Source organism: Arvicola amphibius, chromosome 17 (genome assembly GCF_903992535.2).
Source record: "Arvicola amphibius chromosome 17, mArvAmp1.2, whole genome shotgun sequence".
Lineage (NCBI taxonomy): Eukaryota > Metazoa > Chordata > Mammalia > Rodentia > Cricetidae > Arvicola > Arvicola amphibius.
This window is the reverse complement of record NC_052063.2, coordinates 9,306,452-9,322,056: the sequence shown is the minus strand read 5'-3', so window position 1 is coordinate 9,322,056 and position 15,605 is coordinate 9,306,452. Positions and strand designations below refer to the sequence as shown.

Below are 15,605 nucleotides of genomic sequence, written 5' to 3'. Positions count from 1 at the left end.
AGTTTTTTTGTATATTGATTTTTATTGAGCTCTACATTTTTCTCTGCTCCCCTCCCTGCCTCTCCCCTCCCCTTCAACCCTTCCCCATGGTCCCCATGCTCCCAAGTTACTCAGGAGATCTTGTCTTTTTCTACTTCCCATGTAGATTAGATCTATGTATGTCTCTCTTAGGGTCCTCATCGTTGTCTAAATTCTCTGGGATTCTGATTTGTGGGTTGGTTTTCTTTGCTGTATGTTTAAAAACTACTTATGAGTGAGTACATGTGATAATTGTCTTTCTGGGTCTGGGTTACCTCACTCAAAATGATGTTTTCTAGCTCCATCCATTTGCCTGCAAAATTCAAGATGTCGTTTTTTTGTTTTTTTTTCTTCTGCTGTGTAGTACTCCATTGTGTAAATGTGCCACATTTTCCTTATCCATTCTTTAGTCGAGGGGCATTTAGGTTGTTTCCAGGTTCTGGCTATGACAAACAATGCTGCTATGAACACAGTTGAGCACATGTCCTTGTGGCACGATTGAGCATCCTTTGGATATATACCCAAAAGTGATATTACTGGGCCTTGAGTAAGGTTGTTTCCTAATTTTCTGAGAAATCGCCACACTGACATCCAAGGGGGCTAAACTAGCTTCCCTATTGCCTAAACTTTTGAGATCTGTACAGAGGAGTTAGTTATTATAATGATTACTTTTTGGAAAGCCACTTTCAGGTCTCCTGACTGTTCTAGCAGTCAGCCCCGCCCTCTCAAATGACACCTAAGGCACTATTGCACTATGACTGAGGATGCTTAACGAGAATGGTACCCAGGTTCGCATCACCAAGGCTCAGTACCTTCAATTTACCCATGAAGCAAGTTCTAGACCAAAACAAGACAGGAAACGCATTTTAAAAAAGCTACAGAGCCCATCCCAAACCTCAACCTTTATTTCCAAATAGTCTTAAGAAATTGTCTTTCAGATTTCACTCACGTTACTGACCATGACTGTCACGTAAAGCAGCAGTAAGAAAATCCAGGAACCCGGATGACTGAAGTTAGAATCAGAGCTTCCGACAGATATTTATGGAGCACCAGCCACAAAGCCAAGCTACTTACACAGTCACGAGACACCGCCTTGCACACGACAGGAGGTTTCTATGGCAATGATTTACTGTATGTCACAGTGTCCCTCATTAGACAACACACAAAAGAGCTCTGCATTCCCAAACGGGTGGCATGCAACAACCTAAGTCATTCCGCCCTTAGCACACGCTGCTGGGAAGTTCCAGGTCAACTTCACAGCACACTTTCTGTTTGTTTGTTTGTTTGCCTCGAACTCACAGAGATTCGCCTGCCTCAGCCTCCTGAGTGCTGGGATGAAAGGAGTGTCCGGTTACAGCACATTTTTGGGGATTGATTGGGCTCTATGCTGTGTCTTGATTCTCTTACATCTACTCTCTTCCCCTAGACTCCTTTTTAGAATCTTATTCTACTATATATGTTATTTTATGTTTCCTGGTCCTAAAAAGGTGTCACACATGCTTGGCAAACTCGGTACCACAAAGCTACATGGCCAGTCTCTGCATATGTTTACCAATCTCAAGTTCTTTCTAAGTAACAGCAGGTTTGAGGCTAGGCATGATGGCACACACCTTTAATCCCAGCACTCGGGAGGCAGAGGCAGGTGGATCTCTGTGAGTTAGAGGCCAGCCTGGTCTACAGAGTGAGTTCCAGGACAGACAGGATTGTAACACAGAGAAAAACTGTCCCAGAAAACAAAAACAAAACAACAACAAAAGCAGGTTTGAATAGGGAAAGACATATGCCTCTATACCATGTTTCAATTTTTTTAAAAAACTTGTCCACAGACTGCCTTGAGAAAACAAACAACAAACAAACAGGGATATACATAGGATGAAACCAAAATCAAAACCCAAGCCAGCTTGATATGAGTTTCAGTTCAGCCACTCTATAGTGGTGCTGGGAAGATGTAAGCAGAGTCAATGCCTGGCTTCCTCCATTCCCTCATGGCCGACCTTGGCCACGACACAAAACCCTCAGGGTCACCAACTGAAGATCGCCTGAACAAAACTGGAAAATTCAAGATAAGAAACAATTGCTTGGAAGTTACAAATTCTGAATAGAAAGCTTCAGTGTTACTAACCTAAAACTGGAAAAGGGTTTTAGAAAGGTGGGAATTAGTCCTCTTAGAGGGGCCATGAGACTTCCCACTATCACAGACTTCAATGGAGTAGTAAAAAATGATCCGCCTTCTCATCACACAGTGTTGGCACGGGGCCAGCCATGCAAGGGCGTGTTGCCACGATCCCTTTGTAACAGAGACAACACTGTTAGCCATGTGGCCCGTATTCAGTTTAGGCACTGTCTTCTAATTGAACTCTTCGGTGTCCACTGCATGCCAAGTGCGAACCCAGGGAGTTTGAGATGCAGACATAAAAAGACAGTTTCTTCCTCCCACTTTAAATCTAAGCCAGGAGTCATGGCTCATGCCTGTAATCTCAGCACTTGGGAGCCTGAGATAGGAGGATGAAGAGTTTGAAGCCAGCCTGGGCTACATATTAGGGTTCAAGGCCAAGCTAAGCTATAGAGGAACTCCGTCTCAAGAAAGGAATTCCTAATCCTACTAAAAGAAAGAAACAAGTTAACTTCAAATAAATATAAATAGTTCCAAGCGTTTGGTCTCAGGCTGGTGCCATAAACAAGCAAAACAATTACACACAGATGTCACTTTGAACTATAATAATCCCTTTTGCAGAAAACCAAACATTAAAATCGCAGCTACTTTGCTAAACAGATATGACACCCATAAAATCAAAAATGTTAACGTCTTAGTTTGCTGAAGATCAGAGAGAAGAGCAAATACACTTTAAGATTGGGACATTCTGTTACATACTTAAATCTCCCACCCTTGGTTGCTTTGTGAGCAGAGGTGGAGCTTCCTATCTCTATGCAATAAAGAGTGGTCTAAGGTCATATGAAGCAGTGATAAGCCAGCAAAATTCACTTTTTTTTTTAAATAAAAGGAAACTGAATTCAAAGAAGACTAAACTTCTACCCCGCCTGAGGCAAAGCTGCCTCTGCAATTAGAGATAGCAAGTGTAGATACTTCAAGATCAAAGTGCAGTGTACAAGGAAATAGCTACCTTCTTTGCCTGCAAGACCTCCATTTTCCTTTCTTACAGTATTTTCAGTAATTATATATCAATAGAAGAGTTAAGTGCTTTATTAAATAGCAAAAAGATTTTTAATAAGCAAAACCACTAGTTCTTATCTGTCCTTCTAATTCGCCCAATTATTGACTCCATTAATTTCACTCCGAAATTCCAGCCCTGGTTGCTTACTGCTGTGAGTCTGTAAAGATAATCATTCAAGGCTACAAAACACATTGTCTAGTTAGCAGGCTGAACACAGCTGATCCCTTCAAGTTCCTCTCATTTCTAAAATGCTCTCTCATGACTTCTGTTCAAGGAAAAAGTTCGATCTGATGATTTTAAGAACAATGACTATCGAGGATATGGAACAGATCAAAGCATTGAATAGTTCAGGATTCTAAACAAATCTTTATTCAAGTGGTTAGAGAATTTATAGAAGTACATATTTTATATAAAAAGTGCAATAATGATTTGCTCCTTGGAACCACTTAATAAAACATTGCATTGAGTCATCCTTAGAAGGCTGGATGGTCCCACCGGTTCTTAGAAGTTATTAGAAGATAATGGTGATAAAAAGCAAAAGCGGGAAGGGGCCCTGAAGAGCAAGGGTTGCTTACAGAACAGAGACTAGAAACCTCAAAACAGGGTGGAAAGGTCAGGGAACCCTAAGTGGCTGGCAGGGAACACCAAGGGGCGAGCAGGGAACCCCCAAGGTGCTTGAACCACAAGATGTGGGATTTGAGAGTAGGGTGGAACTAGGGAATAAGGACGGTACCCTAGGGGCTGGGGCCTGGGGCGGGGTTCTAAGTCGTGGGCCAAGGAAGGGGGTCACGGGGTGTGCGGGTGGTAATCGCTGGGAACTGAGATGGGGGGGCGGAATATCTCAGGAGTGGGTGAGGGGCGAAACGCGAAGGGGGCGCTAGGATGTGCCCAGGAAAAAGGGAAGGAACGAGAGGAGGAGACCATCCTCCGTGGAGGGCGAAGGACGGAGTGCAGATGCAAAAGTGAGGCTGAGATCAAGGGATGCGTGGGACCTGACAAAGAGAGGTGCAGCAGCTCGAAGAGGGGGCCGGGAGGGGAGAGCCAGCGATCTCGGGGCTCGCGGGGAGCAGGGGCGAGGAGCGGGAGGAGAAGCGGCCCCGGAGAAGCGGCGCTGCACAGGCGCCCCCCGTACCAGGCTGCGCAGATTATCCTCCTGAGACTGGACGGTGAGAGCCGCGGTCCCGGTCAGCGCCCGGCGAGCGAAGTCCACGCTGCAGCGTAGATGGAGGTGCTGGGTTCGGCAGACCGAGGCTGGAGAGGCCAAGGAGCAAGTGTCGGCGACCTCGGGCATGGTTCTGGAAGATCCGTCGCACCCAGATCGGCCAGCACCCAGACACTCTACCGCCAGACTTCCACCGCGAGCTGGAGAACGGAGGGAAGCCTGGAGCGTAGGCGGCGCGGTGCACACCGGGAAAGTGAGGCTCCGAGCCTCTGAGGAGCTTAGGGGGATGGCAGGGCCGAACTACCAATCCCATGGTGCAGCGCGAGAAGGCTAGCGCTAGACAGCCTGGGATTGGGGGGCGGTGCGAGGGGGGGGATCTGGGGGCGTCTGCAGCGGGGGGAAGGTTGGGGTAAGGGAAACGATTAGTGGAGTGGAGACAGCGAATGGAACACTTCCATTTTAGTTCCAGTCGATTGCCGTAGAAGCCACGATGGCACCACAAAATGCGAAGGCTATTGGCACAGACCTGGTGGGGGGGGGAGAGAGGCGGGGCTATCTAGGATCCATAAAAGGCTTATCAGAAAAGCCAGAGTTGTGCAGTTCCTCGTTAGTATAGTGGTGAGTATCCCCGCCTGTCACGCGGGAGACCGGGGTTCGATTCCCCGACGGGGAGGCACAAATTAACCTTTTTATTGTCGATTTTCCTGGTTTGCTCGACTATTTCCAAGTCCCATGCACCTAAACCAGAATAAGATTACATCACACCCATCCCCCTTAAGAAACCAATTGTGAAATGTGCGTTGGCCACAGTGGCTATAGAGCCGCGGCATGTCTAGCCCAGCTCCACCTCCTGTCAAAGGCAAAGGAGAGTTGAAAGATGCTTGGTATTTTCATTTTAAACAACCTTTTTATTTTAGACCTGAGAAAAGAGAAACAACCCGTGTTATTCAGCAAAGTAGGTCCCCACCAGCTTAAGTCTCTGAAAATGGTGCTTGTAACATTGCAAACACCGTCTGTTTTGAAAGACAGAAAAATTCACCTCATCTACCACTTCCCCTCTTTCTTCACACAGACTGTCTGCAAATGCTCAGTGTAACCTGCAGATATTAAGTGCATTCTGCCACACTGGACTGCCTAGAAAAGAGCTGGTGGGAGGGGATCTCCTTCCAAACCAGTGGTTAATTAATGTACACTCTCCTCCCAATGTTCCGATGGTGCCTGACTTCAAGGCAGGGCCCAGGAAGAACATTCATTCAGTTCTAGAGGCACAAGTATTACCTCTTGGGGGGTGTGGGGGGGGGAGTCAGGAGTAACATAATGGAGGGTAGAGCTTGGGGCTTGAGAGTGATCCGGATCTTTGTGGAAAACCATAGGACTGAACATGGGAAAGAGGAGGAGGTAAGAAAGTGTAGCAGAAACCGAGGCTGAAACAACGTGTTAGGGGACAGAACATTTCTGGGTACACAAAATCCAGCTATTTAACCTAACTCCCAGACCCACTCATTGGTTGTGCATTTTCTCCTTTCATCTGTGGGCTGGGTTTGATTTGACATAGATTATTAGCTGCCTTGGACTCTTTGCATCTCGACTAGAAGGCATTTAGCTTGCCCAGAAAGAGCACCTTCTCTTCATTTAGGCCGTGCAATTAAGTCTGCTTAGATTATCAAGTATAGTTTCTGTATAGTATCTGTCATGACAATAACCAAAACCACTATTCTGTTCTCTGGAACATAAGACTTAAGGTCTATAGATCTAATTGCACATTACAGCATGAACTGTGTTCTGAGAGAAGAGAGAGAGAGAGAGAGAGAGAGAGAGAGAGAACAGGAGAAGCCGCTAGCTAGAAATGGCCCACATCACTGGGACCGCGGAACCCTCTGTACACTGCTTCGGGTTTATGCTAAGAGGGGAATAAATGTATTTTTTAAAGACTCTTATTTTTGGACTTTCTGTCTTTGCTAGGAGCTGGTTCTAATTGTATTTGCATCAGTTTTACCCCAGTACTTGCCCATGTCTGTCAGTTTGCCATTATTTGGGAGTGGGACATACTGATCTTTGTTTTCGTTGAAAAAAAATTTTTCATACGATATATATTTTGATCATATTTCCGCTCCCCCAATTCCTCTCAAATCCTCCCTACCTCCTTAATCACCCAGCTTCATGTCCCTTTTCTCTCTCTCTCTCTTTAGAACAGCAAAGAAACAAAAACAAAACACAAGCCGGGCGGTGGTGGCGCACGCCTTTAATCCCAGTACTCGGGAGGCAGAGGCAGGCGGATCTCTGCGAGTTCGAGACCAGCCTGGTCTACAAGAGCTAGTTCCAGGACAGGCTCTAAAACTACAGTGAAACCCTGTCTCGAAAAACAAAACAAAAAAAAAACCAAACAAACAAAAAAAAAAACCCACAAGAAACCCCACCTAAAGGAAAAATCAAAACAAAGGCAAAAGACCAATAAGACAAAAAACCTGCCAAAGCAAAACAAAATGAAACAGAAATACCACTGAGTTTTGTTCCTGGGGTTGGAACCTGCCCCAAAGTGTGGTTGATATACCCTGTGAGACTACTGAAGAAAACTGATTTTCCATTGGGCAACCGGTACCAATTCGTTTGCGATCATTTTTTCGTGGGCTGGTGGGTAAGTCTGAAAACTCACTCACCCGACTAGTCTTCCTTCTTTCATGTGTTATCTGCCTGAGCATTCTTTGAGAGTTAACGACCTCACTTCCTTGCTTAAACCAAGATCTCAGGGAGAGAAAGCCAGAAAGCCAGTTTTTTTTCCCCCGGGGTGCCCAGTGCTTCGGTACAGCAGCCCTGCCCCCGCTTGCATACAGGTAGCATTAGGTGGACTCAGTGGGGTTTTTGTTTGTTTGTTTGTTTGTTTGTTTTTGGTTTTTGTTTTTTTAAGAAGAATATAAAGCTGGGAGGGGAGAAGGAAAGAGAGACTTGTGAGGAACTGGAAGTAGATTTGATCAAAATAAAACGCATTCATATCGAAAGGAAAATACCAGAAGCAATGATAGTGGCAATAACAGACTTCCCAGGATCTCCCCAAGGCAGACACACTGTAGTGTTTTAGCAGTTTACATTAGCTTCTCTTTATCACCGTGACTGTAAGGGTCTGAGGACAACTTCAAGAAGGAGATATTTATTTTGTCTCACGGTTTCGAAGTCACGGAGTGCTTGACTTGGGGACCCTGCACAGAACATGCAGGCAGCAAACACACGTGGAGGAGGCTGTTTATCTCACGTTTACGTTCACCGTCCTGTGGTGGGACAGGCTGCTATTTTTGCATTTGATTTTTTTTTTTTTTTCAGAGTTGAGAATCCTGGTTTGGCTTAGATTTGACTTGGAAAAAAATGTCCCAGTACATCTGGACTTCTCAGTTGGACATTCTTCAAGATTGGCTCAGCATTTGAACAGGGTGGCTTTCTGCCTTATATAGTCTGGTTGTCCTCCGAGGAACTCTTCTCTTTGAGAGGCCTCGGGCCTGTTTCTTCCACCCCCTGCTTTGCCCCAGACTGTTTAAGTAAAGTCAGCTTCCTAACTACTAACAGAAGCCTGCAGGTTGAGACACAACCTAATTCTACTTTTTCTTTTGGGCCACCAACCAGCTCCCAGTTCATGACACTGTGACTTCTTATTGGTTATGAATTATCAGTCTTAGCTCTTGTTTGAATCTGTTTCTCCGTATCTACCTTTTGCCTCAGGGTTTTTACGTTTTTGTTTATCCTATTCTGTGTCTGAAGGCTGTGCCACTGCCCGGCTGGCTCTGGGTGTGTCCCTCTCTTTCTCCCTCATTCTCTTTGTCCTTTCAAGCCTAGATTTCTCCTCCTCCTTGTTCTCTCTGTGCACCAGCGCTGCCTGTCCTTTCTCTGCCTAGCTATTGGCCGGTCAGCTTTTTATTAGACCAATCAGGTGCCTTAGTTAGGCGAGGTGAAAGAGCAGCACATCTTTTCATAATGAAATAAATGCAACACAAACAAATGTGGCCCGCCTTTACACCGTTTAAGTAATATTCCGCAGCGTAAACAAAGGCAACACATCTTTGCCTAGTTAAAGTGATAATTCCACAGCATTTTGCTGGCTGTTCAATAGAAATGTTTTGCTCACTCGATGGCAGGAAAACTGGCCAGAGGCCTTTGGATCCAGGTCCTGCTTGCCTTTCCAGCTCCAGCCTTCTCCCTCACTTCCAAAATCCGCTGTCCTCCGACTGTACCTACTTGCTTTTCTCTTCCTGCCAGCCTATAGCACAAATGTATTTCCCCTCATGCTTTATTTTTCTAAGAACATCTCCCCTTCTTTCCTGTCTCCAAATCCTTGCTGGAAATCCCCTGGCTAGCAACTCTGGGTGGTTAGGACATGAGACTTTGTACGCAGCCCTGCTCATACTAGGAGCTAGGAGCTCCTGTTCTTAAATCCAGACTCACTGAGGCGTCTCTGAAAGGAAAGGGGGTTAATGGTCCATGTGGCTAGGAAGAAATGGGCCACGTCCAGAGACAACTTCGTAACCTCTAGCAGCAAGAGTGGAGAGCCGCTGGGAATACACTCAAACAGACCCGAGACAAGAACGTCTCAGTAAGGAGAGCTTAAGCTGCCAGTCAGCTAACATCAGCTGGGGACGATAGGGTAGGACGGCACTTTGCAAGACTGCTTGGGGTGCCATCTAAGGGATAACTAGGTTGCTGCTATCCACAGTGGAAGGGCTTGGTCTTCTGGATTGGCCTCAGCGTTCTGACAAGTTTCCGGGGAGACAAGAGGCTGATATTTAAGCCGCGCTCCAACATTTACTCAGGAGTATGGGACAGTGCTTTTTCCCTCAGGGTAACGAGTGTCAACTGAGTGTCTCCCTGGTCTCTCCCCGCGTCCCTTAGCATCAGCCTTTGTTATTAAATTCAGGACATCTCAGGATTGTTGGTCTCCTATCATGTTCTACAAAAGATTTCTGTCTGACAACATATAAGACAGATTGAGGGCTGGAGAGATGGCTCAGAGGCTCTTCCAAAGGTCAATTCCCAGCAACCACATGGTGGCTCACAACCATCTGTAATGGGGTCTGGTGCCCTCTTCTGGCCTGCAGGCATACACACAGACGGACTATTGTATAAATAAATAACATTTAAAAAAGAAAGAAAAGAGCTATCAGCTGAATCAAATCAAATCATTAAATAAGGGCTGAACCTCCACTGCTGGGTTTAGTGATGTGAAGGTCACTGAAGACGCCCACCAAGGGTAGTTCAGTACCTAGTCAGGAGTTTTGGGTCCTGAAAACCTAACTGAAGAAGGTTCGAGAAGAGTGGGAGGCAACAGGAGGACCAAAGATAGAGTCAGAGTTAGTAACCTGGAAAGACAGGAGAGCGGTGTGGACAGACAGAGGGAGGTAAAGACAAGTTTGGATGGCTTGCTGTTCCGTGCGCAAAGCAAGAGGAGAAGACATTTGAAATGGGCCCATACCTACAAAAAATATTTCTGGAAAGAGTATCAAGAAACTCACGGCGGCATTGGCCTGTGAGAAAGGGAACTCTTTCTCTGGCTAAAAGAACACAGCCCAGGGGCAGCAGCTACTCCGGCAGCACAACCTCCGAAGACTTTCGAATTTTCATGTGAATTAATAATATTCACCGGTTCAGTTCCAAATGTACTGATGTGGAGAAATAAAATAAGGTCGCTAGACTCAACACCAAAAATGGGGAACAAGAGCAGCCTTCTGTGGCTTCCTGTTTACCCACCCACCTCTGTGGCCACCCCTTCCCACAGCTGCCCTGGCTGAACTGACCTTGCCTGAGGAACCCGCCTTGTTCTTCCTGTAGCCACTTCTCTGGGTCTGCGACCCGACAACCCTTCCTTCCAACCTTAGCAAGGCGCTCCCTCTCCTGCACCAGGCCTCTAATCCCCCCAATTTGAGCTAGAGCAATGGTTTTCAACATGTGGGCCATGACCCCTTTGGGGGTGGAATGAGCCTTTCAAGGGCTGGCCTAAGACCATCGGAAAACACAGATATTTACATGACGATTCATAACAGCAGCAAAATCACAGTCGTGAAGTAGCAACGGAAATAATTTTATGGTTGGAGGGGGGTCACCACAGCAGGAGGAAATGTATTGAAGGGTCGCAGCATTAGGATGGTTGAGAACCACTGGGCTAGAGTATAAGCTTTGCTTCCTCCCTGGGATGTGTGCGAAAGGAGAAAAAACTATTTCAACTGACATTTTCCTGTTTAACTTGCAAAATAGCTGAGGCAACCCTGACCCATTTCCTCCATTTTGTGCTAATTATCCCCCCCCCCTCCCTTGTGTGGCCTTGCGCGGGAATTCTGCACTTAGATGCGCGTCACGACTCTGAGACAGCTAGGAAAAGCGGGGAAGGCAACAAAGAATGGCCCAGGAGATGACATTCTGCCGACCTTGTAAAAGAGTCTAAATGGCGTCCTCCCAGCTCCCATCTTATCCCTACACCATGTTCACAGTGCTCAGAGACTGCAGAGTGTCCCCCACACGGGCTTGCCTCTTGGTCTCTGCCTGTGTGCTCCTGAGGAGTTGATCTGAACAAAATAGGGCCATCGAGCTGTCCTTGGGGGAGCCGGAGAATCTCTGCTGATTGCACGACTCTCTTTCCCCATCTGAAGTGTGTGAGAGGATCAGCAGCATCGCCTTCAAGGAGCCTCGTTAGAAATGTGGACCGATGCTCTTCCCAACCAAACCCTGAGCATCCTCAATCCTGGAGAGTCCCAAACCACGTCTGTTCCCTCTCTCCGCAGGGCTGTTCAGTGAATGAACAAATTGGTAAATGGACAGATGCATGAACGTTCCAAAGAGGATCTAGTCATTCTAACATTCCCTGCTTGCTCAGGGTTGCCCCCTGACTCTAAATTGGGCTTAACCGAGCAATTAGCACTTGGTAGGAAAAAAAAAAATATCCCCACCACCTACTAGAAGTCCCTTTCTGGTCTCCTTAAATCCCACTCCCCGAGGCTAACGACTGTCCTGATTCGCATGCCACTTTGACCTGTTTTGCTGTTGACACTTCTTATGTACACAGGGACGTGCACAGTCTACAGTTTTCTACTTAGCGCCTTTGGGTGACTGTTGGCTGTGGGGTTCTTCCATATCGCTGTGTGTCGTTCCAGATTGTGCGTTCTCGCTGCTGTCCAGCGTTCCCCGTGAGGACATAGGCCTAGTTTATTTATCCATTCCACAGCGGATGGTCTTTAAATAGTTCCAGACTCGGTTACCATGACTGGTGTTTCTACGGGCATTTTACCGTAGGTGAGCAGACCATAGCGGGATTTTGCTGGGGGCGTTTTGGTGAATGGACAGCTGAATCTGTGAACCTGTGTCTGGGAATCTTCCTGTGGGTCCACTTCAGCCCACGAGAATACACGTGCAACAGCTGCCTGACTTGGGTAGAGGCGACAGCAAAGGAAGCAGCTGTTGCCAAGTTAGAGGGAAAAGGTCTTTGCAGGGTGGGACTACCTGCCTCCCTGTTGTTCCCATTTCTTATCTAGGTGTGCGGGACTGTGCTCAGCTTCACCTGTATTGGTTCGACTAAGAGATTTCAACCCTGCTTATGCCCCCCTCCATCCTCCCCAGCACATGAACCGTGAGGAGGGTGTGGCAGGGAACTGCAGGATTTCTGCAGGGTCCCGACGGGCTTTGAGCTCAGCTTCTCTTGCCTACAGGGTAGCCTGCTTGCTCACGACATTTTGTACTGGTGTGGAGCCACCAGAGGTGGAGTTTCAACCATGGTCCACAGGTACACTCGACCTGTTTTTTTTTTTTTTTTTTTTTTGTTTTGTTTTTGCTGCCTTGCTATGAACAAGTGTCCTTTTTTTCAGTCCAGTATTATGTCACCCCCTATTTTATGTCACCCCCACCCCAGTTTTTCGCTTTTAGTTGGTGATTTCACTGTTAAAAATACCCTGCAATAGCTTGGCATGGTGGCCCATGCCTTCAATCCCAGCACTTAGAGGCTGAGGCAGGTGGATTTCTGAGTTCAAGGCCAGCCAGGGCTGCATGATGAGTCTGTCCTACATGTGGGTCAGCACTGTCTAGTGCTCATCTGTGTGAGGCTGGAAAACGCCTTAGAGGGGACACACATGTGTTAGGTAAACGGGTCAGGTATAACTTAGTCTGCTGGTTGAGTCCGATGTTAACGAGTCAGCTCTCTATTGCGGAATGCATCTTTAAGCAGAAGTGCATAAAAGATGAGAGTGTGTGTTGATTAGCCGGTGAAAATGTTGTGACAGCAGCCTGCACGTCCCTTGAGAGCAGTGGCTCTGTGCTGACTAACTTAGCATTCACTGTGTTTTACAAACTGTAGCTCCTGTGGATAATGAGAGCAGACATACACAGTTAGAGATACTTTAGTTCTCTCACCGCATCCAGCTGGGTTTAAACAGCACAGTAGGTCCTTGATTAAAGAGGAATCAAGGAAAGTAGAGGTGGGAGGGGGAACAAAGGATGGTAGGGAAATAAAAACACCCTGAAGACAGAGGTGGTGGTTCTGCAGAAGAGGTCCCAGCTTCCTGGAAACATCCAGGCTTCATTTTCTGCAGGCTCCTCTTTTAGTTTTTAAAGGTTTATTTTTATTATTTTCAATGATGGGGGTATGTGCACATGAATGCAAGAGCCCACAGGGATCAGAAAACTCTTGGATCCAGTAACTCTTGGAGCTGGAGTTACCTGTGGTTGTGAGCCACCTTACATGAAGGCTGGGAGCCAAACTCAGGCCGTCTGGAAGACTAGTCTGTGCTCTTGACCGTTGAGATATCTCTCCAGCCCACTCTCTTCTTCATTTCTTTTTTCTTTAACATGTGTTTATTTGATATCTGTATGAGTCATAACTTTAACTTTTTCAAATTTATTTTTAACTGTGTTCACAGCGACTTTTTTCCCATCATTTTTTTATTGATTCTTTGTGAGATTTACATCATACACCCCAAACTCATTCATTTCCTAGTCCTTCTATATCCTCCCTCCAACCTTATAACTTCCCCCAAGAGAAAACAGAAAATAAAAAATTAAAGTCTTGTCGTGGGAGCGATGGTGTATCACAGTGTGGCCAGACCTTATTTGCAAAGGTTCATTGCATTGAGTCATTGGTTTGGTTGGAGGCCTCTGACTTCTACTATACCATCAATTGGACCCTCACCAAGGCTCCTCCCAGATATCCTGCTATTACCCCAAGTCACCGAGATCCTGCAGCTTTGGCTCTGAAGGACCGGACCCTTCATGTATTTCAGTTATTCTTGGATGGGGTAGATGTTGGGGTGGGCCAACTCAAAGCCCTGAATCTGGTCCTGGGTGGTGGTTGAGTTGGTCAGCCCACCAGCTGTCCTGCCCTGCACAGGCCAGGGAGGAGGCCAGCTCTCCCGAGTGCCACTCTGGTAAGGGGCGGAACCAGATCCTCCCATCTCTTCTTTATTTCTAAGGAAAATCACTGGATTAGGAAAAAATATGAGATGAGAAATTAAGTGACAGTTCACCATCAATTTGTTCTTAACGAAGCCAACACAACAGCCTTCCAGATTCTTTTGAGGTTTTCAGCTTCTCTCCTTAGTTTTTCATTGGAGACAGCTAACTCTGTAAGCCCCATCCTCTAGGACAGGAAGGTGAGCATTCATGAAGGTGTAAGCATGCATCTTTGGTATTATCAGTTCTCTTTTGTGGTTATTAAGCAGCTGGGTGCACACGAGTTCTTAGAGAATGCATTAGCCTACTGGGAAATTATTCTAAACGGAGACTACTTTTTCATTCCCAACTGCCCAGACCCGAATAATCACACAGAAACTTTATTAATTTACAACACTGCTTGGCCAATGACTCAGACATATTTCTAGCTAGCTCTTACATCTCGAATTAACCCATTTCTGTTAATCTGTGTATTGCTCCGAGGCTGTGGCTTACCCGTAAAGGTTCTGGGAGTCTGTATCCTTCAGCAACCACATGGCATCTCTTTGACTCCGCCTACTCTCTCTATGTATCTCTTCCAGTCTGGCTGTATTCTGCCTTGCCATAGGCCAAAGTCGTTTTATTCATTAACCAATAAAAGTAACGCATATACAGAAGGGCATCCCACATCAGGAGGACCACAATGTGAAACCAGCAATGACCAATATGGGAGACTGAGTCACTTATCCAGAGAGACAACCCCATCACAAGTTAAAAATCGTGTAAGGGGAAAAATGCATCAATACACATAACCTGTTAAACACCAGCCTTGCAGCACAGTACGCTGCCAGTTCTCAGTTATTTAACCTTGTGTTTGTATGACAGGGAGTCTAAAAATACTCTAAAGACCCAGACTGGCCTCAGACTCACAACCCTTCGGTCAGATGAGCTCGCTGGTTTGTCCACACCGCTTTTAATTTGCCAACCTTGCCCTGGAGAAGAATCATTGGTCCTACATTTGCTCGTTGCTCCTCTTGCTTGTTACAGAAGCCTGTGTTGACCAAGGCCTGGAGATGGAAACCAGGAGTAAGGGCCCGCGCTAACACATGCACAAACACATGGGCGCAGGGTTGCTGTTGGTGGGGGAGTTTCGAGGCAGAGGTGAGCAACAGGGAAGTTTGCTGTAAGTAAAGATGATAATGGGCCTGAAAGCCGGAGAGAGAGCCTCTCCCATCTTCTTAGAGAACATAAATGGCTATAAACAGAGTGCCAGGCAGAGGGAATTACAGGCAGCGAGGGCCATCCCGATGAGGCTTCAGGTGGGAAGGACGGGCATATCGTTGGGGGGATGGATAAAAACCATACCGTAAGTGAGAAAGAGCTTGCCGCTTACTGAGTTGTATGCAGGCTCCACTGTTTTGTGGGAGATAAGATTTCTCAGCCACAAAATCGTGTGGTAAACTGAGATTTCTGAACGGTGTTGAAAGAGCCGTTTGGTCCCTCCTGACTGGCTGACAACAAAATGGGAAAAGGAAAAGTGAGTTAAAGAAGAAATTAGTAAGCAAAAAGGAGGAACCAGAACGTAAAAAGGTGAGACAAAAATTCCCAACGTTCTATAAAGGGCACGCTTTGAAGAAGCTAAACGGCCGTGGGTGTGGCCTTGGCCGTGCCTGTGGCCTGATAAGGAGGCCCCGTGAAAGTGAAGCCTGGTCTCACTCTGCGTCTCAGCAGAAGCCAGCAAAGGCTATGGGACAATACTAACAAAAACAGTCCCAGCTGGGACTAACGGGAACAGAGAAACCCAGCAGGATGAGGTAAAGTTGATAAAAAAGGAACTCTTCAAGGCAAGGGTGGAAGAACCCTTG

The 15,605-nt window shown here is 46.5% G+C and overlaps 1 protein-coding gene and 1 non-coding gene across 3 annotated transcripts in view; one reads left to right on the top strand and one right to left on the bottom strand.

The window, feature by feature from the left end:
• Lta4h (leukotriene A4 hydrolase) overlaps nt 1-4,595 on the bottom strand; it is a 32,962-nt gene extending 28,367 nt beyond the window's left edge. The window contains exon 1 of one of the 2 annotated variants that reach the window (XM_038314915.2): nt 4,324-4,595. In XM_038314915.2, the coding sequence (XP_038170843.1) occupies nt 4,324-4,482 (159 nt within the window). In that variant the 5' untranslated portion in view covers nt 4,483-4,595. The remainder of the gene's footprint in view (nt 1-4,323) is intronic. The other variant, XM_038314914.1, reaches the window with a different exon arrangement.
• Nucleotides 4,596-4,954: 359 nt separating this feature from the next.
• Nucleotides 4,955-5,026, top strand: Trnad-guc. Its single transcript has one exon. It is a non-coding gene; the product is annotated as a tRNA-Asp (tRNA).
• Nucleotides 5,027-15,605: the final 10,579 nt, after the last annotated feature.